The sequence below is a fragment of the Poecilia formosa genome, unplaced genomic scaffold (assembly GCF_000485575.1).
Source record: "Poecilia formosa unplaced genomic scaffold, Poecilia_formosa-5.1.2 Scaffold25, whole genome shotgun sequence".
Taxonomy (NCBI): Eukaryota; Metazoa; Chordata; class Actinopteri; order Cyprinodontiformes; family Poeciliidae; genus Poecilia; species Poecilia formosa.
This window is the reverse complement of record NW_006799964.1, coordinates 288,114-313,772: the sequence shown is the minus strand read 5'-3', so window position 1 is coordinate 313,772 and position 25,659 is coordinate 288,114. Positions and strand designations below refer to the sequence as shown.

At 38.6% G+C, this 25,659-nt stretch overlaps 2 protein-coding genes across 3 annotated transcripts in view; both read right to left on the bottom strand.

Moving 5' to 3' along the window:
• The window catches only part of LOC103135358 (vacuolar protein sorting-associated protein 13A), a 56,613-nt gene extending 34,094 nt beyond the window's left edge, over positions 1 to 22,519 (bottom strand). Inside the window, exons 1-48 of one of the 2 annotated variants that reach the window (XM_016669463.1) lie at positions 22,328 to 22,519; positions 20,672 to 20,715; positions 20,541 to 20,583; positions 20,358 to 20,453; positions 19,058 to 19,159; positions 18,455 to 18,564; positions 18,300 to 18,359; positions 18,169 to 18,228; positions 17,833 to 17,913; positions 17,604 to 17,661; positions 16,964 to 17,091; positions 16,720 to 16,826; positions 16,458 to 16,629; positions 16,119 to 16,181; positions 15,623 to 15,755; positions 15,369 to 15,463; positions 14,632 to 14,774; positions 14,309 to 14,510; positions 13,182 to 13,296; positions 12,156 to 12,292; positions 11,922 to 12,054; positions 10,921 to 11,038; positions 10,557 to 10,695; positions 10,318 to 10,429; positions 9,914 to 10,089; positions 9,432 to 9,588; positions 9,259 to 9,338; positions 8,745 to 8,804; positions 8,053 to 8,251; positions 7,766 to 7,882; positions 7,411 to 7,514; positions 6,909 to 7,076; positions 6,510 to 6,817; positions 6,261 to 6,408; positions 5,918 to 6,089; positions 5,504 to 5,631; positions 5,081 to 5,250; positions 4,599 to 4,855; positions 3,384 to 3,559; positions 3,167 to 3,310; positions 2,633 to 2,842; positions 2,298 to 2,441; positions 2,116 to 2,217; positions 1,879 to 2,031; positions 1,539 to 1,797; positions 752 to 912; positions 506 to 609; positions 117 to 432 (exon numbers count right to left, since the gene is read on the bottom strand). In XM_016669463.1, the coding sequence (XP_016524949.1) occupies positions 117 to 432; positions 506 to 609; positions 752 to 912; positions 1,539 to 1,797; positions 1,879 to 2,031; positions 2,116 to 2,217; positions 2,298 to 2,441; positions 2,633 to 2,842; positions 3,167 to 3,310; positions 3,384 to 3,559; positions 4,599 to 4,855; positions 5,081 to 5,250; positions 5,504 to 5,631; positions 5,918 to 6,089; positions 6,261 to 6,408; positions 6,510 to 6,817; positions 6,909 to 7,076; positions 7,411 to 7,514; positions 7,766 to 7,882; positions 8,053 to 8,251; positions 8,745 to 8,804; positions 9,259 to 9,338; positions 9,432 to 9,588; positions 9,914 to 10,089; positions 10,318 to 10,429; positions 10,557 to 10,695; positions 10,921 to 11,038; positions 11,922 to 12,054; positions 12,156 to 12,292; positions 13,182 to 13,296; positions 14,309 to 14,510; positions 14,632 to 14,774; positions 15,369 to 15,463; positions 15,623 to 15,755; positions 16,119 to 16,181; positions 16,458 to 16,629; positions 16,720 to 16,826; positions 16,964 to 17,091; positions 17,604 to 17,661; positions 17,833 to 17,913; positions 18,169 to 18,228; positions 18,300 to 18,359; positions 18,455 to 18,564; positions 19,058 to 19,159; positions 20,358 to 20,453; positions 20,541 to 20,583; positions 20,672 to 20,715; positions 22,328 to 22,427 (6,564 nt within the window). In that variant the 5' untranslated portion in view covers positions 22,428 to 22,519. The remainder of the gene's footprint in view (positions 1 to 116; positions 433 to 505; positions 610 to 751; positions 913 to 1,538; positions 1,798 to 1,878; positions 2,032 to 2,115; positions 2,218 to 2,297; positions 2,442 to 2,632; positions 2,843 to 3,166; positions 3,311 to 3,383; positions 3,560 to 4,598; positions 4,856 to 5,080; positions 5,251 to 5,503; positions 5,632 to 5,917; positions 6,090 to 6,260; positions 6,409 to 6,509; positions 6,818 to 6,908; positions 7,077 to 7,410; positions 7,515 to 7,765; positions 7,883 to 8,052; positions 8,252 to 8,744; positions 8,805 to 9,258; positions 9,339 to 9,431; positions 9,589 to 9,913; positions 10,090 to 10,317; positions 10,430 to 10,556; positions 10,696 to 10,920; positions 11,039 to 11,921; positions 12,055 to 12,155; positions 12,293 to 13,181; positions 13,297 to 14,308; positions 14,511 to 14,631; positions 14,775 to 15,368; positions 15,464 to 15,622; positions 15,756 to 16,118; positions 16,182 to 16,457; positions 16,630 to 16,719; positions 16,827 to 16,963; positions 17,092 to 17,603; positions 17,662 to 17,832; positions 17,914 to 18,168; positions 18,229 to 18,299; positions 18,360 to 18,454; positions 18,565 to 19,057; positions 19,160 to 20,357; positions 20,454 to 20,540; positions 20,584 to 20,671; positions 20,716 to 22,327) is intronic. The other variant, XM_007548017.2, reaches the window with a different exon arrangement.
• A 383-nt stretch (positions 22,520 to 22,902) lies between these two features.
• On the bottom strand, positions 22,903 to 25,342 carry LOC103135464 (C2 calcium-dependent domain-containing protein 4C). Its single transcript, XM_007548201.2, has 2 exons — positions 25,312 to 25,342; positions 22,903 to 25,216 (listed from the first exon to the last, which is right to left on the bottom strand). The coding sequence occupies exon 2, from the start codon at positions 25,181 to 25,183 to the stop codon at positions 23,963 to 23,965; it is 1,221 nt and encodes a 406-aa protein (XP_007548263.1). The 5' UTR covers positions 25,184 to 25,216; positions 25,312 to 25,342; the 3' UTR covers positions 22,903 to 23,962.
• Between the last annotated feature and the right edge of the window lie 317 nt (positions 25,343 to 25,659).

Sequence of the window (25,659 nt, the reverse complement as noted above, 5' to 3'; positions counted from 1 at the left end):
TTGTTTCACTTTATTAAATGATTCACATTAAACTTGATTCTGCAAGTCTGACAAAAAAAATCAGCTCTATCTAGTAAAGTTAAGCTTAGCTGTGTCAAAGTGCTGGTACATCCAACCTTTAATTTGTAGGCAACGGGGTAAGGCAGCAGATTGCGGAGCAGGACAGAGGGCCAGAGGTGAAGCACAAAGGCAATGTCACAGTTTTCTCCGACATCTCCTGTCTCCTTGCACGTCACTGTGTCTTTCACTGGCACCATGTTGATCGTCATCATGACGCCAGAATCATCTCCACGACAACGGCACGTCCGCTGCAGGCGAGTATCTGGATTATGGTATAAGAAGTCCTCGTAGCTGAAGCCCTCTGACACGTCAAACTGTTTTCCGTCTTCCTCGGTGGTTTCCTCTGTTATCGGCTGCAGGCTCAGCTCAGACCTGAGGAGGGCAACAGAGATTAGAAAGAAGAGATGATTGTGAATGTGAAGGGTGGTTGTGGTTTGGAACTCACCTGTATGAATCCAGTGGTACACAGAACTCCTCAGTCGGAGAAGCTATTCCCAGACATGTCGATCCCTCAAAAATGTTGAATGGTATCGTGAAATGATTGATAATCTGCAAAGAATATGGAAAATAAAAAATAAAAAAATCACGGACGCACAATAAATTATGGTCTCTTGTGCATTTGTATGTGATTTTCTAAGATTGACATGAATTATCTGATGAAAACAGCTAATTTTCTCTTCTTTCAAGGTACCTGAAACGGAGAGCGGATCTTGATGTATTTGCTGCCCTCCACAGAGGAAATCTGACAGATGAGGAACCGAGTGACTCCTGAGTTGTTGTGCCTGACACTGTACATACCCCGCCCCACTTTGATCAGAGGGATCACACTGGTGGAAGTGTGGCCCTCTGGAGCTAAAAACATATAATAAAAAAAAAAAAGAGTTATTTTTTTAGATGCTAAAAGTCAGGATAGAGACAATAATACATACTGATTTTTTTCTAATTAGATAAATTGACTCAATAAGAAGGAAGATACAGGTATGAAATATTGTATTTTAAATTGTTTGTTTTTGTCTAATGTGTCGCCTTTAATAAATAAAGGATTTATTTATTAAAATAAATCCTTAGGAATAAATGTAAGTGAACCTCCTAAATAAGACATTGGAGCCACTAATTTAATCAGATTTATGTGATCGAACAAAACAAGGTAGAGCTTAGCTGTCAAGTGGAAGACAAATTATACATGGTGCAAAGATTTTTCTAAATACATTTATGAAAAGTGTGCAATATTCAGATATTAGACAAGTAGAGTTGGTGAAGAAATACTGGAAAAAGTGATGCTACAACTTATTGACACAATTATTTCTAGTTCTGTGTGGCTCTATCAAAGATTCCTAATAGAAGTTTGTCTGTGACTTGACAAAAGGTGATATTAACTTTGTTGCAAGGTGTGAAGAAACATAACAATAAGAAACACAAAGTCGACCTGGGTTTAAAAAAATACAACTCATCCAGATCTAGAGTAGCAGGAAACTCACTAGGCTCTATGTAGTAGTCTTTTTCACTCAGCGAGGTCATAGCTGAGAACTGATCCGACTGTGTCGTGACTGAGTAGTCCATCCCAAGGCTTTCGCCATCCTGCAGGCTCACAGTGTGTCCATTGCTCTGCTTGCCGACGGGGGAAAACATCTGACTGTGCCGCACAGACACAGAAAGACCCAGCCTGTTTTTCACCACAAAGGGAGCTTCATCCTTTTGAAAACACTCTGCAGTCTGCTTGGCAGCTTCTGCAAAGGCCTAAAAAATGAATCAGATAAGGGATCACAACACAAGCGTAAGCAGGCGACAATGATGGAAGCCTTTCTCTGCTTCTCTTACTGTGCCCAGGTTGTTCAGCATGGTGAGTCCACACTTGGAGAGCGTGATGTTAAGCTGGTCTTTACTGCTGATGGTAGTTACTGTCCTATAGTCTGGAATGTTGTAATCCACTTCATCTGACAAAGTAGGGCTATTCACTGGCTTCTTCTTCATCTGGTAGCAAAACATTTAACTGTAACTGTACAGCACAGTATGTGTGTATATGTGGATTTACTTTGACTGGATTGTTCCCGCTACCTTCAGGTTTAGAGTCCAAGGTCTGAAGCGTTCGCTTGTCTCATCCTCCAAGGGCTCCAAGAGCGGCTCCCAGACGCCGAGCATCTCATTGTAATAGTGAACCTAAAAACACAACAAAAACTTTCAGAAAGTTTTAGATGAGTATTTATCACAGAGAAATAGTTTTATTTCTCTTATTTTACCTCCAGGGTGAGCTTGCTGTGGAGGTTAATGAGTGTGGACCAGTTCTTCACATCACCGTGAAAGGAGGACTTGGTGAGAAGCATTGGGATGGTGAGGTGTCCCACTCCAGCTTCCAGAGTCACACAGATTGAACCTATGGTCAACTGCAAACACAAAGATGGTAATACAGCATTCAGCTCCAACTTTGCATATTTATTTTGTGTTTAAAGCAACAACAACAACAAAAATCGTCCAGAAATAGCCAAATCTTTGAACAGATCAAGATCTGAGGAGAGAGATGAATAAAATAGTCTTATAAAAATCAAATAAGCTTAGTAATGCAAGTCATAAATACCTTTAAGGACTCTCCCTGTGGAATGAGTGGCGTTAGAGACTTTGTGTCTTCATCCCCCTCCTCTTCCAAGAACCAAAGCTTGAGCTCCTTCCAGTGTCGTTTCTCCCACAGGTTCACGGGAACGGGACTCTCCTGCTCCTCAGGAGTCTCAGCCTGCGGCGTCAGCGCTGACTGGATGGTGATCACAGTGTTGATGATGACAGGAGATACCTGGGAAGACAATTATTACACAATAAGAAGAATAAAAACTGCTTCAATATTCCTGTTTACTGGAGAGAATAAAGGCATTAAAATAACTTCAGGGGGTTTCATTATTTCATGTAAAATGTAAAAAAAAAAAAACAGTGTTTAGCTTTATAACACTAGGAAAGTGGATGTGAAACAAGACATATTCTCACCAAGTACAGAGATATTTCAAAAGACTGTACTTTTGAAATGAGGAAAATGTTTGAAGAAAGTAGAAACTTTTATGATTTTGATTTGAGGGGAAAAAAAAAAAAAAACAGTTTGTGACACTGCAAATGAAATACGCACCTTTAGAGAGAGAGCATTAATCTCAACTTCCATAGCCTGAGGACCTGCTGCAGGCTGAGAACTCCGATAGTGAACCTGACACGGCTGGAGGACGGTGGTCAGATTGTTCTTCCTAATCTCTCTTAAGAAGGGGCATGCCACAACCTGAACACACATAAATACTAAAGTTATTTATTTGTAATCTGAATATGAATGGATTCATAGGAAATGTATAAACCTTTAGATCTTTGATGGAGGCGGTCATTGTTGACTCTGCTCCACTTATCATCAACACTTCACAATATGTGGTCATCACCAGGGCGGGGGCGTCGGCGCGCGTCAGGTCGGCAACAAACACGATCTCTGGGTTGCGCACGACAACGGTCATCTCCATCTTTGACACCGGACCTGCAGCTGTACCGGAGAGCAACAAAGAGCAGCAATACAACACTGGCTAAATCAAGGGTGGAGAATTACTTTAAATATCTTCAAAACAAACTGAGGAACTTATCATATAAAGGATTCCAACACATACATATAAAAATTTTATATTTTTCTAGTCTCAATTCTCTCTACTTCTCAAGTGCTTTACAGGCACTGGATGGAAAAATAAAAATCTTTACTCTGAATTTATGCCAAATGTTTCTACAGCAGGCAAAGAAAAAGAGAGGAGCACAATATGGAGAGAAAGACATAAAGAAGAAACGAATGACAAGAAAGGAAAGGGGCAGGTCAGAGAAGTAAGTCAGTCAGAAAGAATGAGCAGTTCAGCTAAAGAGATGATGACCCGACCTCGTCTCAAGGTTCCAGCAAGTAAGATTTAAGACTTTAGTCTTAAATTTTAGCTTAAATGAAATTTTATACTGAAAAACTATGGGGGGATGATTTGGGTAACGCAATAAACAAAAACTTTTGCCAGACAGAAAAGTCCCGCAAGAAAAAACAAACAAACAAAAGAAAAAACAAAAAAAAACCCGATAAGATTAAATAGTCCAGCTAGGACAAAATTTAAGACCTGTGATTTAAGCCCAACTTATATTTTTTTTAATTTAAGACATTTCAAGGTCTTAATTTTGGATGCATCACTTTCTGACTTTTTATGCAAGATACATCGACACCCTGTCAAGACACAGAGATACATAAAACTTGTGCATGAAAGCAAAAGTCCATCCAACAGGCCAGCTGTATGATTGACTGGCAGAGTTTTAATTCCCCGGTCCATAAAGTGTTATGATCTACCAAATATTGCATCCTGTAATTGCGAAGTTGCACACACTTGTATGATGATGAATATCATTGATATAATCTGCAGCTCTAGTGCGTGGTAACAGAAATCAGAATTGGCAAAAAAAAAAAAACCATAGTTGATGACAGACCAAACTGACAGAAATCACTAATAAATACTGGTTATACGTCAGAATAACACTGAAATTGTTTTAACAGATCAACTCACCCGAGTCTTTCGACGTGACGGAGGAATTAATGTTCTTCTTTTCTCCACCACCAGTACTGCTTTTGGCTTGTGGCCCCTGAGCAAAACCCTGCTTGGTGGCTTTGAGAAAAATATCCGCCACTGTGAGCAGGAACTCCATGCTGGCACACAGGTACACATTCTGTACCATTGTGTCTATGTTGGTACCATCAAGCCCCTGTCGGTAGTTCACCTCCACCATCATGTTCTGCTCGGCACCGGGCCGCAGTTCCATCATCCTGGAGGACGACATAAGACATGTGGTTTGGGTTTCCACAAGTTACTGTGATTAGAGGAGCTCAATGAAGAAAAAATGGCTTCAATTTTTTTAAGTCTTTATGGTAATTACAGTTCACTAGTTTCTCCATCCTATTTATTGTTATTCTTTAGATAACGTTATAATAACATAATTACAGATTAAGACACTAACTGGCAATAAAATAGCTCAGTTTATTTTCTCAAACCTTGAGGTAACCATCTTGATTCTTGGTCTCTTGTCATCTAGGAGGCACGTAGAGAGTCGAACCGAAGCCTTCATGGAGCTGTCAGAGAACATGTGGACAGAAGTGGAGATGGTACCCAGAGTAAACTCTGCCAACTTCAGCTGTTCATCATGGCAGTCTAAGTGTTGTATCTATAAAACAAATCAAAGTATGTTGTTTAAATTGGGATCTTGGTTCACATTAAGTTACAAGAGAGATAAATAGAGAATTTATTAGAGATGCACAAAGGAATCTGCACAAGATAATTTTCAGTTTGATCAACCTGAACCAGTGACTGATCCACCTGAATCTCAAAAATTCAATCTTTATCCAGTCTGTAAATCAAGGACGTCCAAACTGTAATCAGATGTAATTGTTTTCATGTGTGTATCTGTGTCTACATACCACATTTTCATTAGGGGTGAACAGAACCAGCGTCATGGAGTCGAACTTAAAGCTCAGCTTGAGCGTTGTCTTGAGCTTGCTGTGTTTCTGGGTCTCGACCACAGCAGCTATCACCACCGTGTTGCCTGCTGTAACGTAAATATCGCAACGGGTTAAAACGGTGAACAGAAAATAATATTCACCCTCTCAGATTTCAGAATCTATCAGGGGATCTTATGATGGTGACAATAACCTACCCAACCGATCGTACAAATGCTCATAATGTTAAAATTTCAAATCAAGTTTATTTATTTACACACGACACAGCATTCTTAACGACGTGTACTGCACTTGCCTGTTTTTAGGGACTTATAACTCAAGTAAGCAGATATTTTTTAAACTGTTACACTTTCAGAAACAATGGCATAATCTTACAGCTGGTAGGTCCGGTGGTTCCTGAGCCCTGGGACTCTTTGTTGGACACAGAATCAGAGGAGTGGTCCGGCGTGGGCAGAACAGCTGGAGGCTGAACAGCTTCGGACTTCTCTGACAGATTCTCGCTCAAAGTCCTCAGGACAACAATCATGTCATCCTGGCAGAGGATCAGCTGTCAGGAGCAAACATGGAACATAATCAAACAGAAAACATTTTAATAATTCATATTTTTCAACGTAAGCTTGAAACTGATGGGAACTTCTGAAATAAAGTATATTCACCCTGTGTGAATATACTGAATTATGAGTAATTAATTTCTGATCAATTATTATTTGATGCTTACACTCATAGGCTTTAGATGAGCAGTGATCTCTACATCAGGGATGCTGTGGTACCAATTGGCCGAAAGATTTCGTTGGATTTCCAGGTCCAGGCTGACTGGCTTCAGCAGCTGAGTCTCGCCTTCGAATTTCCCATTTTTATAAGTGGTTCTGAAAGCAAAAGCATCACAACAGTTCCTTAAAATGATGAATAAAAAAATACCGGATGTGTGTAAACTCCATCTGTGGGCAGTCACACTTTCGGCTCAGACCTGTACATCTTGAGGTCAGTCAGTTTCACGGTCATTTTATCCACAACCGGAGGGATTGCAGCGTCGCCCTTAAACGGCTGCTTGATGAAGCGGTTATTTACGGACAAGAAGCCAAGATCGGCAACGATGACGTTTGAAGAGGAGGAAGACTGGGGGAGGAAAATCACAGGCGCGTTGAAGTGGACGTCGAGAGCGATTCGAGTGCTTCTCTCTGCCAGCCCCTTCACACCAGAGGCTGCCTTTTCTGCAGCCTGAACCGTCACCTCAGCGAGGGCTTCTTTCGCCTCCTGGAAATTATTAATGAATACCTGAAAGGAAGAATAAGTGGAGAGTAACTTTAAATCCAGTAATGATGCTCTAGTCGAACCCAAGATCAGTTCAGAGTGAAGTGATCCTTACCAGAATGGAGGAGACAAACTTGTTGAGGAAAATGACCTCAATGCAGCCGACTTCCAGTGTGACAGACGTGTCAACTTTGGACATGTCGAGGTAGGCGTCTCCTTCTGTTGCCCCTGTGTGGTTCAACATCCTGAAGGCAAAAACTTGCTTATCTGCAATAGAGACAGCCTGAAACGAAGGGAAATATAACAGAAAAGATTTACATAAAACTGTATAGAAGGAAACTGTAAGTAATCAGTGACCTACAGGGGACAAAGTAGATGTATAAGAAGAAGTGAACTGAAAAATTTGCAATTCAGTCGGCCTGACAGTACAGCTATGGAGAGAAATGAGCTGGTGACAGAATTTAGGCCCTGTGTAATCTCAGGTTAAAACAGGTGTAATCTCAAATTACGCCTGTTTACCATAATAATTTAAAATATCCTGAGAGATTTATGTTCATGCTTCTCTATAAGAGCAATACAGAAATAAAAATGCCAGAAAAGTCAACTACAGCATGTACCTTCTTGTACAAGGCATCCTTGTTGCAGTCCAGGATCACAATGCTCTTTAGGTTGGCTAGGATCTCCATGTTCTTCTTCCTCATCATGACATCAGTAACCAGACCTGAGGAGTCAAGACAATAACACACTGAGAACAATTTATTTGCAAAAGCAAAACCAGAAGATATTACAAAAGCTAAGCTAGCTGAGTCAACAGAAAACTTGTAGTAAATTAATAAAAAGAAAACAAAAAGAAAAAATCTGTACCTAAAGAGGATTTCTCGTCATCTAATACAATAAAACAAATTTAAGGAAGGCATTTGGATTTAAGGAAGGCATCTGGAGTACTACTGTGTAATGCAATTTCTCACATACCTTCAATACTTATCTCTGATATCCGAGCTTTCTGTCCCCGAATGAACACCTTCAAGCAGCGCAGATCGGCTCTCACGCGAAGATTCACCACGTCTGCAAACTTTGAGCTTCTAGAGGCTGAAAAAAGAAGATCGAGGGATTACAGAGGGAAGCCTGAACACTAAAATGAAACAAACAACACTTGGCGATACTTTCAATACAGCATATGAAAGATATTCAGCAATATTTTTTTTCAGCAATATTTTTTTCTATATTTTTTTCACATTACAATGTGTAAAAGTACATACTTCTTTTCTTGGTTACAGCTGTTTCCCCCTTCTTCTCCTCCTCTTTCCCTGCCTCAGCCTCCTCTTCCTCTGGGATGGTGGGCAGCTCCTCTGGCCCTCCTTCCTTCTTACTGGATGGAGGAAGGAGGTTACCGAGGAAGCTCATGGTGTTGAGGAGAGCCTCCGTGTGCAGATGAACGTCCAAAGACGAAAACGTCACCTGACAAGGAGACAGTTTTAGTCAAGAATTTTGATAAAATGACAAACTCTGTAATAAGGGGACAATTTATGCTCAAAAATTAGACATACACCAATCAATCAACCAGTTTTAATTTAACGATCAACAGATCAAATACTGATGAAAATCCTTTTTTTTCCCTGTTCATTAAATGGATCAAACCAAAAAGTGCCAGTTTTTAAGCAGGTTAATGAGCACCGTGTTCTCATTGCTCTTTATTTTTGGCTTTGGTGCAGATCAGATGAAGGCATACAACTATGTGATAATTGTTTAAAATGATGTCACTTCAGATGATGAGATAATCTTGCAATTCTTTTCATTTCTGATGGGTGTCAAAATTAACTTTTATGGTCAATGTTTACATTTAGCTGTTTAATGAAAGTGCATCAAAACTTGAGTTCATAACTGAGCATTTTGAACATATTTACTGTATAACATTTGAAAAACAAATGTTTGTCTTCTATTTATTTCTCACCTTAATGAGTTGCTCTGTGTTGTTATGCTGAGACTTAAACTCAGGACCATTTTTATCTGCCTAGAAGGAAGACACAATTAATAACAATATTGTTTATTACTGTTTTGAACATACAATTGAAAACAGATGTTGCACACACTGTATAATAGGACACAATTTTTTTTTTAAATTACTAAATCAGACTAAACTTTTCCAGTCTCATTTGTGACTACGACAATTAAATTTATTTGGTAAATAGATTTTGAAATGTACTTGTTTTTATTCAGATGTCAACGTACAGGATCCTTAATATTTGGTAAAATTTGTTTTGTAAGCTGTATGACTTTGGTAACATGTTTTGGTTTTCCCTCCACAAACGTCCTACTCAGCAGGCTGGAAATTTGTTTGACAGAAAAGTTTAGTCCAATTTAAATTCAGACACTAAAAAGAAAAGGTTGAATCTCTGTATACCGTGTATGTAAACATCTGGCTTCAACTGAATTTATTCTGCTTTAATGTGAGTGGAACAAAGTACTTTGATATACTCCAAGGTGAGAAGGTCAACTTCTGAGTTGTCTAAAGTGGTGATCAGCTGGACTTGCTTATCTTCAGAATCTACACAGAGGATTGAAACAAAGCATCAGATAACACTATAACTAATATCTAGTTGTTAGTTTTGACATAAAGTTGAGTGAATCATTTACTGACCCATGTATTCGGGACACTTCAGGCAGATCTCGCGCAGGAAGGTGTTTGACATCATGTCGAAGGTGCGCAGCGTCAGCTCAGTGCCCAGACCCTCGATGTCCAGTTGGAGAACGACGATCTCCTGAGCTCCAGACAGACGACAGAGCTGAACAGACAACTGAAACATGGAAGAACAAACGAGAGGACAAAGAAGACATATGTTACACAAATAACACCAACCTTTAAAAGGTGTCTTACAAAGCCAGGGCGACGTTCAAGAATAAATATTCACTATAAGCATGCAAGATTACTGGTACAGGAGAAAGTAATGGAAAAATTGTTTTGCAGATTTACTATATAAGGCGTTATCTAGCAGTTCACATTAATTTAAGAATGTTCTAATCATGCACCTGCTTTTTACCAGTGTTGAATGTCAATTATTATAAAACTTCTCTGTAACAAAAACCTCAAATTACCTAATGGTTTTGCAAAATCGTTTTTACCTCATTGATCTCGAATCTCATAATGAAGTCAGTCATGTTCTTCTGAGGATCTTCTTTGATGAGATTCGTTCTTTTGCTTAAATCGGCGTAGCGCAGCGGCATGGGATTGTCCGGGAAGAACGCCTTCTCTCCAATCGGAGAGCTGGGGGCGTCATAGAACAAATCTTCCTGTGACCCTATCAGATTTACAAAAAAAAAGAAAACTACATTAGTCAGTTACATTATTTTTTTTTTTTTACATAGTGTGGAAGAAGTTCACCTTTATATGCAGATGGTAATGTAAGCTGGGATTTCAGATTTTTTTTTTTTTTTTTTTTTTCATGTGAAGTGAAATCTGCTAGAGTAACTTGTTGCGTCAGAGTATAATGTTGCTAATTGTTCAGGAGTTTCCTGCTGTGTCTCACCCAGAGAGGCGATGCTGATGGTCTCACAAGACTCAAAAATGATCGAGGAACGCTGGTCGACTAAACTCAGGTGTTTTCTCGCAGCGAGCTGAGGAGTGAACGACTGCTTCGGCTGAGGAAGCAAACGCATAAAAAAATCGATAGGGCTCATCTCAATAACAGGCTAGTTATTAAAAAATGACAGCAAAGACTTTCCCAAAAGAGTTAGTGTTCCCCCCAGGTAGCTGATTTGCTCTTACCCTTGTAGATGAAGCGGTGCTGCGGGCTGCAGGTCTGCTCTCAGGCAGTGGGATGCTGTCCACCAGCTCCAGAACACTTCGGAGTTTGTTGTCAGAAATTCGAAGCGACAACAGCGGGAGTTCACCAGACATTTTATACCTAAAACACAAGAATTGTAACAAAATGACAAAACCTGCAGCCAGACTGACAGTGTGGTTGACAAAGCATATTTAGCAATACATAAAATATATTTTATTTTCCTGCAATCTTGTAATTCTGCACTGTTTCCTGCTGCCGGGTTTAAATATAATCTTATCATCTGTGAGCACACAACAAACAACAGTTCACCTTTTTACTGTATAGCGAAGAGAACTGCACACTTACTTTGCCATACGTGTGTCGGTCACAACCATGGCTCTGCTGACAACCACTTTCATATCCACAGGCTCCAGAATGTGGAGTGGAGACCGTTTCTGTTTGCGAGCTATTTTCCAGTCACCATCTGCAGATAATCACAGCCTCTTTATTTTTCTCCTGATTCAACACATATGCTATGTATAGTAAGCTGTTCTGGTTTTGTAGGGTAAGAGAAAAAGCTGATATTCACTGATTAAGAAGAGTGACTGTGTGTTTCCACATCATGACTTTACATGTTTTTCAGAACTAAAAATATTTTTAAGAAGTGGTGTAACATACACCCCTTAAGATTTTAAAGTCACTGTTTTGAACATGTCTGGTGTGTTTTATGAAAGATAAAAACATCTACATATGTCTCTTTACTCTATTAAATATTTAAAAACATTTTATTTTCAACTCTGTGACCAAAATTCGATTTTACAAATATACAATGGGTCTCGAGGGACCAGCGTTAATAAACATAGACAACACAGTGTGCATACTTTCCTATAATGCACTACAGAACTTAGGTTTGACATTTGCACACTGTAAACCCTGGAACTAGCTGGTCTTTTATCAGACAGTACAGGTGTACAGCTGCATGTCTGCAGAAACAAACACTCACATGGCATTTGGGGCTCTTTGGATGCTACAGGCAGCTGGGTTTGGACTTTATCATTATCTGTATCTTTTCCTTCCAAATAGTCAAGTTAATGTATGTAACCTCATTTAAGCCAAGATAGTGGCGGAGCACAGAAACAGATGGGGGAGGGGCAGTGCTTCGTAGACCCGAAGCAGATTCTGAATCCACTGGCACATTCTCTGATACCTTATGTAAAAGGACTTTCAAGTGTAGGAACTTTTAAAGGGTAAATGTAAAACGTTTTAAAATGGTAACTTATTAAAATGTTGGTATATCCTGATGTATGTGACTGGAAGATGACGAATGGTGACGAAATGAAGGATTTACTTGTTTCTGCTGTGAGTACCTGGTTTGCTGTAAAGCAGCTGCAGGCTGCTGAGCTGAACATCGAAGTGGTCGTACGCTCTGGACATGATGTCTTCAATTTTGCTGGAACCCACTGACAGCTGCGGCAGATCCTTCTTGCGCAAACTGGACATCTAAAAGCCATAGAAGAGGAAGTTCAAATCTGCTCTTTCAGTCACATTTACTCAGCTTTAGATTTATTTATTTATTTTTTTTTTTTTTGACATCTTCTGACCCTGAAATGACCAAGATCCAAAAGCATAATGTTCTGGGTTCCGTCGTAAAAGCCGGTCTGTGGAATGATGACGTAGGAGGCCATCAAGTTCACCTTCAGGTCGAGAACTTTCTGAGTTTCGATCACGTACAGTAAACCTAAACGATGAAACAATCAGTTCATTACTCACTGCACAAAGCTTAAAGAGTTGAAAAATAATGTAAAGGTAGTTTTGATTCATACTGCTTTTTTTATTACTATGAAAAAAATGTTATGGATAACTAGAAGGAAGGAAAGATGGATTTTATTAAAAATGACAGAACAAATTTAGTATTCAGTGTCCTGTACTTGGAAATATTTACATGACTCAACACAATGAGGTTTTGTATTATTCTTATGTAAGAGAAATGGAAAAGAAAGAATGATATATTTGTTTATTTGGTTAGTTTAATGTTAAACTAACTGAGTTAGTTTTTAACTAAACTAACATTAACTAAACTAACTAATGTTAAACTAACTCAGTTAGTCTACATCATCTTACACCCCCAAATCAAGGGGGTGTAAGATGATGTACAGTTTTATGGAAGGAAAAAAGAACAGACTTAATGAAGGAAAGGAATGTAGGATAGAAGGAAAGAAAGAAGGACAGAATGCTTGGCTGATGGATGTAAGTGTTGAATAAAATAGGGAAGGGTTGAAGGTAGAAAAGAAAAACTGAAGGACTGAGCAAGGAAGTAAAGAAAGCAGGATTGAAGGATGAATCAGAGTGATGATGTGATAACTAAATGAAGAACATAAAGACTGAAGAAACGATTGGATGAAAAAAAGAAAACAATAACTTGCAACAGCCAGAAGACACCATTGTAAAGAAAATAAACAGGAATCATATCATCTGAATGCTGAGTTTGTTCAATGCTTAGACATGCTTAGTGTCTGTAGACACCACAAACACAAAATTCAGCTGAAAAAAAGGAATGAAAACATGCAACCATCAGAGAGCTGGGATCAGACTATTCCCATATATTTGTGAATATATGTGCGACTCACCAGTGGCAGTGCGGTCTCTGAACTGCTCCAGTTTCATCAGGGTGGCGTTGGTGAGCTCATCCAGCTGCAGGTCATCTGGAGGCCTGAAGAACTCTGACATGTTGTTCACCGTTATCTACATAAAAAGACCAAAAACACTTAATAAACAGACTTATTACACTACCTGACAAAGGTTTGAATACATCTTGAACTGTTCCACATGTTCTCACAATAAAATGACTGGCTTCAATGTTGAGTATTTAGGATTTTCTGTGATACATCAGCACAAGGCAGCAGATAATCTCAAAGTGGACGGCAAAGGATCCATGGCTAATGAAAATGGCTTATAAATAAAAATATGAAGTGCAGCAAAAATCTGCATTTGGGCCTTTTTACTCTTTAAATTCCTAAATGAAATCTAGAGAACCCAATTCCTTTAGAAATGACTGCACCACTATACAATCAAATCTCTTCAATACAGTTGGTCTGTGAAAGTAACAAAGGGCCTTTTGATACAGTTTGTGAACAACCAGGATCCTGAAGAGCAAGGAACAAAGCAGACAGGTCAGAAGCAAAGCGCTATGCTCCATCTTCTTTCTCTTGAAAAAAAAAAGCCATAATGCAAAAAGTTGTGCCATGCAGAAAACCAACATAGTGCATCTTCCTGAACAGGATCATGCTGTGGGGATGTTGTTCTTCAACAGAAACAAACAAGCTGGTCAATATCAAAATTATGAGGGTAACTAAATATAGGGAAGTCCCTAAAGAAGTATTAAGGAAGAAAACAAGACTGGCCTAGTCAAAGGTCTGAAATAAATCAATTTGAGAATACGTGGTAAGACTTCAAAATTTTTGTGGACATGTGCTATCTATCCATCTGTATGCAAAACCAGTAGAAACATACTCAAAAACACTTGCAACTGTAATTGCAGCAATAGGTGAACCTACAAAGTGTTTAGTCAGGAGTATCAATCGTTATGATTCCACTTCATAATTATGCATTGCTTTATGCTGGTGTGTCACATAAAATTAATTCACATTTCCGGATAAGACGTAACAGCATGGGAAAAACCATAGGTGACAGTAATGATGTTGCACGCAGACACACACGCGCGCGCCACACCAGCAGTCTGGAAAGCATCACTCACTGCATCATAGATGATCTCCAGTGGTTGTGACTCAACGTGGAGCCTCTGGTTGGCGCTGTCATCCAGCGGGTTGGTCTCAAACAGGAAGCAAAGCAGCGGGGTTCCTGCTCCTGTGGCCGCCTTTCTTGATGAAAGGAGGGTCGGTGCCGGACGCTTAGCGGCCAGACCAGTGACCTCAAACAAACTAAGCTGGGCTGTGACTCTAATAAAAAAGGTCCAACAGAAAAACAATCTGATCAGGCTTTCAGATAAATTAAAATCACAGAAAGATAATTTGAAGTAGAACGAATACAAATGAGAACAAAATAAAAGCTTTCACTTACTTAATGGCTTGTGCTCCGGGTCTCTGTGTGAGTGTGGACTTGAGCTCCCCCACAGTCAGTTTGATGATTTCGTTTTTGTCCTTCTCGTCTTTGATGGACACAGACAGTTTTTCCATGTGGAAATTGACCTTCATGTCCTCAAACTAAAAGCAATGGGATAACAGTTAAGATTTTTATCAAGGATGCACACGTTTCTGTCAGTCTCCAGCTGCTCCAGTTTTAACTGCAGTCGCTTGATTAACGTTTAACTAAAATGATTGTGCTAGTTTAGAAGAGTGTTTCTTCTCTGGTGTTTATGTTAATGGTAAAAATATTAAATTCGACAATAACCAAGTGGCATTCAGGCTGAATAAAGACTGTACAAAAACTAATATTTACTCTAAAAGGTGAATAGGAAATAAACAATCACATGTTACTGGTTAAATGTCCCATTGTAATATTCATTTTTAGAGCTTTAAATTTAACTTGAGAGAATTTAAATGTAATTTGAGAGAATTTGAGAAACAGATGTAACATGTTTAGATGTTACATGCCGAGTCTGTCTTCATCTTAACATACACAGATGCTTATAGCATTATTTTACAACTATTTGAATTTTTTTTCAAAAGAAGTTGAATTTGACAACTGTTTGAAAAGGGCTGCTAACACACTTAGCTCTCTAAGGTAGTTTTGATATTCTTCTGAAAAAGCCCAACCATCACAAACAAGTGAGGTGATTTCAGAGGGAAGTGACTCACGTTCTTTGGCAGGTTGGGGTTTGCTGCAGTTTCACTGTATCCGATGGCAGTGTAAAGTTTGGCTTTCTCATCCACAGTAAACAACCCATCAAATGCTGACACAAAGAAAATGAGAGACAAAATGTAAGAAGGCAGTGGCATTAAAAAAAAAATCCTTACAGACAAAATTATATATGTGACACTTTTGCCAGGCTTCTAACTTCAACTTCTGTTCCCCTCCACTGCTCTACTCAATGTTTGGTTTTGAGACTTACTTCCAGTCTTGACCTCCTTGTTCTGTGCCTCAGCTTCTCCTCCCCAATTCCACATCCAGCTAAACCAACCCTGAGACTCCTCCTCCTCCATCTGTTTCCCTGGACGATAAATGCGCAGTCCTGCTTTGCTCGCCTGCGGAAAAAGCATAATAAAACTCTGAAACAAAACCAAATTTATAGTCTATGTAACATTGCTCTTCAGTAGGAGCAAACAGAGCCAATTTCTGTTTGCTCCTACTGAAGCAAACAGTAGGAGCTGTTTGCTGGTCATGATGTTATGCCTGATGAGTGCATGTGAGAAAATCTACACATGTCAACAAGAGGGAGTTGCATCAAGTGTCTCACACGACCGGAAAATATTTCTCTAATTTTAGAGTCTAAGGAAGTTTTATAAAGCAGATGATCACAGCTGCAATGAATTAATGGAAATTCCAGCATAGATACAGATTGTACCCGTCAGAAAATGACAAATATAAAAAAAAAACCAGGTTCTTACCTCCACTTCAGCTTGTTGTCTCGCCAATGTGATGTTGAAAATATCTAAAGATTTCTGTGTAGCCTGGGCATAACGAAAAGCATCATAATTAAAACTCTTTTTAATCTAATTATTGCAATAAATAAGCATTAATCAAATGTTATTTTTTAAATAAATTGTGATAAACTAAGGCAACAACTCAGCAAAAAAAAAAAAAAAGAATGTATGAGCATCAACTATACATCAAAAAATTACTCAGCTGTGCATTTTATTCTACGAAGACAAAGCTTGAACTTTTCCTCAAGCAATCCCCCATTAGAAGTTAAAAACTAATTTAAACGCAGTTCATCCCTGTCCCACCTGCAGCTTTTCGAGCAGCTCCACACTGGGCTTTTTGCTGGTGATCTTCTTCTTGTAGAGCTCTCTGTAACACTTCACTGTTTCCCGGTGGCACCGGATGTGTTGCCAGGACCACATGTGGAGGTGAGGCTTCACATCCACCTCCAAGATGCCTGTGATCACATATTTCCACCTGAAATCCCGGAACATAAAAGCATTTGTGTCAGTAAAAGTAGGTGTGCAGCAGGCAGTGGTGGTAAAAAGCACTCGGATGTATTCTGACCATATGTGAGCATTTCTGTGAACGTGGACCTCGGGTCTGTACTTCCTGTATGGCAGATTTCGTGACATCATATCCACTGAGCCCAGCAGCTCCAAAATGCTAATGTACTGGAAAGACAGGAAGCCGGTGATTACAAAGCGGCAGAGAGCGCTCTCATCATCCAGTGTTGTTTACCTTAAACGTCTTTATTTGCCTTAGGATTTTCCAGTCAAATTCAACAGACCTGGCCTGAATAGAGACTAACCTGAGGCTTGTTGAGTTCAATAGCCACTTCGCTGAGGTTGACCATCAGGTCCACTTTAGGAGAAGAGAAATCCACGTCTGATCTTGGATTCATTCGCAGTTTTGCATTTGCAGATATAGGACGAAAGACTGGAAACCGGCAAAAGGAAACTATTTTTTTTTATTTTTTTTAGCACAGTTGATGTTGTATAAATAAAGGGCATGTATTTCTAACCATATGGAATATATTTCCTCTTTTTCTCTTTTACAAGAATAATCAATTTATAAAATTTATACTAGGGGTAGAAGGGAAAGTCACAAAAATAATGTTTATGATATTTGCTTATAATCTCTGGATATAGTGGTAGTGATTAAATGTTTGTTATATACACATACAGTGCTTTCCAAAAGTGCTTATTTGTCTTAAAAGTTTTTTTTTTATTTTGGTACGTTATCACCACAAATTTTAGAAAAGTATATTTGGTTACAGTTCTGTGCTAGTCTATCACATAAAATCTGAGCACAGTACATTAGAGTTTGTGGTATATGTGGTACCACATATCAGATGCAGACTGAAGAAATAATCTCAAAAGATAACTTTGCTAGGTTTCATCAGATGAACTGTAAATATATTACAAAACAGGAGGCAGTGGCTCACTCACTGAAGTCATGGCTGACGGGAACAGAGGGTTTGATCTCCATGCTGTTCTGCAGACATCGCTATAAAATCGGAAAACAACATCTCTATTAATGTGATTTCTTATTTCTTTTTTTACATCCTAGTTTCACATCAGTCTTTTCCTAAAGATCAAACAAAAGGTTTTCATATCATTTGCAAAAGGCATTTCAACTGTGCAAAGTCGAGCAGGTAAAGACAATCCAGTGACTCACCAGGGCCTCATTTGGACTGTGATTGGAGAAGAGAACCGAGTTGACATTCCAGTAGGCAAACAAGTTGTTCAACTGAACCAACTGATGACAGGCAAAATACAAACAACTTAGTCATGAGGAGTGACGGACGTGTTCACTGATGATGATGCATAGAGTTGACATCTAGAGCTTTGGTCCAGAGCCCAGGGCCAATATAAAATAAGAAATGTTTCTGAGAACTAGACTGACTGGTTGGAATTATAGAGGTTAGCAAATAGTACGCAGAACAACACAAGAAGCACTTCCTAGAAATATACGTTTAAACGTGACGGAAAAAAGTTTAGTACAATTTCTTACCTTGAAGAAAAGCTTGGAGTGTTCATCTAGCAAACTGGGTTTCCAGTGATTATCAGCTGTCTGTAAAGGCATATATTATATTATATTATATTATATTATATTATATTATAACAAAAGAAATAACAAATTACTTGAAGGCTGAGGTTTTTAAGCGACACTCCAAATGACAAAGGGCAGTTTGGATTAGTGATCTGAGGAGACAAACACACACATTGTTATTAACATCCCTGCAAGCCATTGTAGAGAATTAAAGTTATTTTTACTAATATTTAGCTGAAATACTCACATCATCCTCATAGCGAACATGGATGTTGGAGATCTTGACCTGTAGGTTTTTGATCACTTGTGTGACAAGCTTTTCCACAAAGGTGTCCTGCTTCTCTAGCTTTGTGTTCTCTGTGAAAACACAAACAATTTTGAGTATTTGTTCTGAATATTTTTTTTCTGTCAGGTTTTACCTTCAACCTGGCAGGTGAAACTAAAACAATGACGTCAAAAACCTCTTCACTGGAACGGGCCAGTTACCAATCTCAAAGTTTCCCAAGGTTTTACAAAACTATTGCTTCAAATCAACTACAAATAGTATATAGGTACAAAAGGATTTATTAATTATTGTATTCTGCTTTTTTGAGTGCTTTACACAACGTCCCAACTTCATTGGAACTGGGTTTGTATATATTTGCAGTCGAGGATTTACATTCTGAGGTTTGTTACATTAGCTGTAAATTGCTATTATGATCTATAGCATCTGTAAAAACACAAGACAAATGCTGCTCAAACAACATGTAGCCTACATTTCTAATTAAAAGTAGTAGCCTTAAGGAGATAAGCAGCTGCATGCTGCTGCTTATCTCACATCTCTCTTTAAGAGTCGAAGTTGAACTCCGACCTTGTTCTGCAGCCTTGAGTTTTGTCTCCTCTATTCGATCGAGCTCCCTCTGACGAGCCTCCTGTAGCTGCTTCTCCTCCTTTTCTGCATCATACTTTATACCTGGAATCAAATGGCACGCCACAAAAATATTATATTAAATATAAAAGAGGTGTTATCTTACATGTCACCAAAACTGGGATAAATTATAGGGAGGTGTATATTGGGCACAAGTAGGCAGTGTGCCTGTTGAAATACTTCTGTGTTCATTAATGATTAAAACCTGATACTAAAGCATAAACTGGTTGTGGAATTTATTAATATGAACAAATAACAAGTGACTCAGAAATATTATTGTCAAGGTTTAAATATTTTTAGATGGTTTAACTATTATTGATATCTTATTACAGCAAGAAATTGACACAGCATTTAGTAGAATTGTCTGTTGTAAGGCTGCTCCTAAAAACAGAAGAAAAAAAAAAACAAACAAAGCCCCCAAAACCAACAATTGAAAAAACCCAATGGGAAAAAGAAGGAAACTTTTCAAAAGTTGAAAAAAAAAAAAAATAAAATAATGCCAAAAGAAAAGAAAATTAAAAAAAGGAAAAAAATAATTAATTAAAAAATATCTTTTTTAAAGGAGGAAAAAGAGGTTAGACACCTTGGATTAAGTTTTGGAAGTGACCTGAGCTTCAATTGTCACATACATTAAATATTGAGACGTGCACAATATTACTAATGTTGAGAGCATGCTTTGCAAAGGCAAAGCAAGACAAATGTATTTGCACAGAACTAGTCATACATACAGTAATTTAAAGTAATTTACAAGAAATGAAGGTAAAGAAACAAAAGAATCACTTGTTGTGTCATTTAACCTGGATCACTGCATTGCTGTCTTAAGACATCTGTCGACTCTACTGCTCAATTTCAACACAAGGAGAGAAAGCATTACTCCAACAATTAAATCCTTCCACTGGCTTCCTGTATCTTGAAGTGATTTAAATATTTTATGACTTGTTTTCAAATGTCTTCATGTCTGCTGCTTACTTTTAACACTTTTAAAATTCACTTTTTACTCTTTTTTTATTTCTCTGCTTTATCCCCCTTCTGTGATACACATATTTGGCTCACAAAAGACTTCTCTGTTAACTGTTGCTGATTACACCTTATATTTGTAGAATTTTATTTATTTTTGCCTTTGAAAAACTACTAATGAAAAGAATGTTTTACTACCACTAATAATATTTTTTTTATCAAAATGTAAAGCCTTATGGTATGCCTTCACTGTGTTTTGATGCCAGTACTTAGACGGCGATCTTACTTGCTGTGGGCACGATTAGCAGATAGACTCCGTCTAGCGTGGCCTCCACTGACTGGTTGTAGATGTCCGTCCAGGGAATTTTTAACTCGAGACGTCCTTTTAAGAAAAAAAACACCAAATAAGAAAATGCTAATTTAAAAAAAAAGGGATGCAAACAGCATCACACAGAGGTAGTAAATTTACCTATGTGACCAGCTCTCACTTTAAAAGGGAGATCAAGCTGACTCTGCAAAACAGAAATAAAAAAGTCCAATCATACTCAAAGAAATCATCAGCTTCAGAGCGTAACACTAGGCAAGTTATATTTAGCTCACCAAGGCATTTTCCTTTATTTCAAGATTTTTCAGCACAGCATCACCTACAATGACAGAAATATTTTACATACAGACACAACAAACTACTGTTTGATATTAGGCTCATATATGTAGCATTTAGTCACTGTTCACTGCTCTCGTCCAATACTAACTGTGGAGCACAACCCCTCACAAAACGCATGCCTTTAAAAACAGATATCTGCATCCACTGAATAAGAATACGTAAATATTATTAACTGTCTGGCATGAAATCAGTCTCACATTTTATTATTAATAAGATTATTTACTAAATGTCAAGATAACAACAATATTTCTACTTTCTTGAAAATTGTCTACACTTAATTAGTATTTGGTAAAATTCCCTTTAAATATGATTTTTGGGTCAAACGTTGAGGGTATCCGTTCACAAGTTTCTCGCATCATTTAACTTTCTGGCAGATATCTTGAAATGTTGCATAGATATTTACACATAATATCTCTAGTGATGATGCCATCTAGTTTAGGAATTACACCTACACAGCATGATACTGCCACTTCCATATGTCAAAGTTGGAAAGGTGTTCTCCGCCTTTCTACATTCATTATAACAGGGGTCCACAACTCCAGTCCTCAGTGCCACTGTCCTCCAACACACCTGGATTAAATGACCTGGCTTTACAAAACTTAATGACATACCAAGGATGTAATTCAGGTGTAATTAATGGTGTTTGTACTCAGATATAATTGTTTGAACAGATAGACGATGCACAGTCTTTCAGCTGGAGACCCACAATTTTACAGAAGCTCTTGGATAGATTCTTTTGATTTTTACACAATGTCTCACAAGAACGAAGTGTTTAAGACATGCCCTAAAAACATCCTCAGATGTGCCTCAAAGGTTCTGATTTAACCTGCAATGACAAGCTTTCAAACTAATGACAACATCATCTGGGCTTTTCGAGGTTAAAGGCATAATAACTTTAGAGTAGGTAAATTTCCGACGTTCAAGAAAAGAATTTTAAAAATCTCTTTCATTATTTTAACATTTAGGAGGTAGAAGTACTTCTAGTTACTGAATTTGACCTCACATAAACAGGAAAGGTTTAGCCTGATTTCAGGTCAGATAGTGGAAAAGCAATTATATCTGTTTACGAAGCTTCTCTAAATGTCTTGTTTCATCTCTACACGAGGTTTGCAATAGAGGACTGTAGATGAAAATGTAGACTGCCAACTTGGAAAGTAGAAAATATTTAAAATTAATTAAAAACAACAATGTACCGTTTAATCAACTGCAAATACATTTTCTAACCCTATTATGTCTCCGACAGGTTCTTGGTAACACTATGAAAATACTCGGAATAAAACTGAGGCAAGCCTTAACCTGGTTCCCAAAAAGGGCGGAACCAGAAACTTTAAAGTCCAAAGATAAATACAACCCCAGTTAAATAAAATAACAAGAGACAATGTCTACAGTAAAAACATAAAGGTGCATTTTCTTTCATCAAAATCACCCAGCGGTTCTAATAAACTAATGAGAGACATTTAGAGAAAGGAAAGTGACACTGACAGCTGGGAGAGCCTCCCTGAACACAGGACTGGTGTGGCGAACGTTCATTAGCATGTAGCATGCTAGCATGGAAAGGTGTTCTGATGAAAGACAAACACAAGTTCGGTTACCTCCCCATATGCCAAGCTTCAGCTGCGAGCTGTCAAGGTTCACAACGTAGTCCCCTAAAAAACGGTTGAGGACGTCAACGACCACACTTTCAAAGACCATTTTGACGCTGTTTTCATCTGTGTTTAACCATGTTTACATATAGTGGACTTCTTGAAGCTGACTCAACGTCAGTTTCAGACGTCCATCAGGGAGGTGGTTACGTCACGCCGTAACTGAAGGAGAACGTTTTATGGCAGGTTGTTGTAGCATATAATTAAAGACACCCAATTTTGACGACTTAAGGCTATCGAAAGGGTTTTTAATTGTTCGTATAGCCAAAAATATCTATACTATGATTTATACTACATTATTTTCACTTTCTCATGTCAGGAATACTTTTTGTTCCATTTATTGCAAAAAATATGATCTGCAGAAGCTAAAGAGTCTGTCAAGCTATTATATGATGAACTATATTGCCATACATTCAAATCTTAATTGAAGATTTGAAGGAATGTGAAAAAAGACTTACAACATTAATTAGCATAATTCTTTATTAATGAAATAAAACAATAAAACAAAGCAAACATCACTCATACATTTTCTGCAACCAAGCCATGCAAACCGAGATGTACAATCAGGTGAATGTTTTCTTCTATAACAATCTAGGAAGAAAATAAATTTCAAGAAAGCCTAATTTTTTATTGTCTTAGATACATTTTTTTCTCTTTATTCTAGTCTTGCATTTTTTATAAAAGTCTTGAATTCTGGTTTGAGCAGCATCTTGATATCATCGCTTATTTTTGTATGTATGAAACATACCCATAAAAATGTCAGAAATGTCATTATAATCTGAACACAATCTAACAAACACTTAGACCTTGCTTTATAAGATTTCACTTCTGCAGACTCAGCAATGAACATTTGGTCAGCATAGATAAGTTTGCATTTTAATTTAAAAATGCGGAAACAAAGAACAGCTACATTTAACATTGATGGTGGAATAAAAGACTCTATTGATCAAGTTAAGCTTCTCATGGCCAAAGTTATACAAAGGCCAGCTGGATTTATTTTGATTTTGCAGTGACTCGCCTATTGAGCTTCTTTCTCCAACACATCTTCAACTTTCAGTGTCTGGTAGCTGTTCTGTTTTACTGAGTATTTTGTTTTGACAGATTAAAACAAAAAAAACTCATGCCATATCCTGTCAGCAGTGATAATAAGTAAGTTCATACTTAAGAAGAGTAGTGATGCTCAGAAAAACCATAATGACAAATGTACTACATCAAAGGTGTTACATAATGTTGTATTACTCACTTTTACACATTTACTAAAGAAAAACATCATAACATCACCAAAATAGCATAACAAGTGCAGTGTGTTAACATTTTTGTTGTTTTCACCTAAAATACATCTGTGCCACATTGTGCTTACATCAGTTTGTTTTTAAAAAGCCTTCTATTTAATTATTGTCCAAGTAGCCTCCGTTTTAGGTTAGTGTCCCCATTCCTACATTCACTTCGATACTACCTACCTGAGATGCTAATACAACTAAGAGTGGTTAAAAATGAATAATGGTGACAAAGTGCAATTGCAGTATGATCATAGAAAAAGAAAAATGTTGTTTTTTACTAAACTTATAAGATTCAGATCCACTCTTACACCCGATCCTCAGAGGATAACAGATTGGACAGAGGTTTACAGATCATCCCGATCACTGTTCCCCTCCTCAGAGCTCCCGCTGCAGTCTTATCCATCACTTTTAACTGGAGCTGCAGCTTCGTCAGATCATTGTGGCTCAGCTCTGTGAAGTAGAAATCTTCATTGAACAAGGGTCGACGGCAGTTCTTGACGGTGGCGCTCTCCTGGTGCTGCAGCTTCCCCGGCATCAGGCACAAACTCACAGCACAGTTCAGAGTTTGTCGTTGACTTCCATCCAGCAAGCCCTCCACAGACACCACACGCACTCTGACAGTGAAAAAGATTGAGGAAGCACCATTGGAGGATGTGGTGTGCTCAGTGGAGAGGCGAACTCGACCTGGGCCCTGCAAAGGAAGGGTGTGTTCATGCTGCAGTCTCTCCTGGCAGTGGAGCAGGTCCAGTGGATGGAGAACAGGTGGGGACAGGGTGGGTGGATTTTTATCACTGGTTAGCTGTCTGCAGGAAGATGGTGGTAAACTTAAACCTAGTTTCTTTGGTTTCTTGCTTTTCTCCATGCTATCAATCAGCGAAGGGCAGGATACAGTTTCTTTAAGACGCCGGCTTCTGGATGGGACACGTCTGAGTGATTTGGCACTGGAAGGCGTTTCAGCTTCCACGCTAGCTGCTTCTGAGAAGCTTTTGGATGCAAAGAGTGGGAAAAACCCTGAAAAGGTTTTTTTCAATGGGCCTGTCTCCTTTACTTGACTGGGTTTTGTGGCAGGGACACGTCTTTCGAACACATATACAGGCCGTTTTGAATGGAACAAAGACTCTTTCCTTCTAGTGTTGGGACTCTCATAGATCCCAGCCAGGCCGTAACACTCTGCAGAGAACGGCAAAGGTTTCCTTGGAGCCTTCTGAGGCACTAAAGGGTCTTCACCCTTTTCCTTCGTATCCTTCATTTTAGCTTGGAAAGACGGCCTGCTCTTTCGTGTCTGCTGATGGCTGTCCTGCTGAAGTTGGGTCATCTCAGTTTCTAGCATCGGCTGTCTCTTGAAAAGCCGTGGAGGGAGGCAGAACTCGGGGATGTTGTCTGGAGTAATGATGTTCGTGTGAAGTTTCTGCGAGAGGCCAGTCTTTGTGGAGAAAAAAGCATCCCCGTCGTTTTGTCCAATGTAACGATTCAGTTCCAGAGGAATGCTCTCCATGCTCTCCTTGATCTTCCCAAGGACCCACATAACTGACTGCTGGCTCCTCACTCAAATGACTACCTTTAAAACAAATAAAAAGCATGTTATTTAGGCAACGTTACAGAAATCTTTGTTCACACGTTTTCCAAAAGATCCAACAAATATTATTCTCCCACCTGTGATGTTGAGATGTGCCCTTCGCTGAGATCTGAATGCTCTGACGCATGGGGTAGGTTTTAAAGGTTAGTATGAGTTAGTGAGTCACTGGTCTCCCTGCCCCCGCATGGATCAGAAAATGCTGTGCAGGCATACACCCCCAAATATGCTTCACAGCGTCTGTCTGTGTGTGAATCTGGGTGGGTGTCACATCAGATCAGATGCATTGAAGGGCAGTTTGCTGTGATGTCAGCTCTCTGAATTACATTTCCTTTCAGATCACTGGTTCAGTGTGCTTTGGAGGATGAAAATGAGTCACAAAGTGCAAAAATGCAACATAGTTATTAGATTTCTGTCATATATGAATT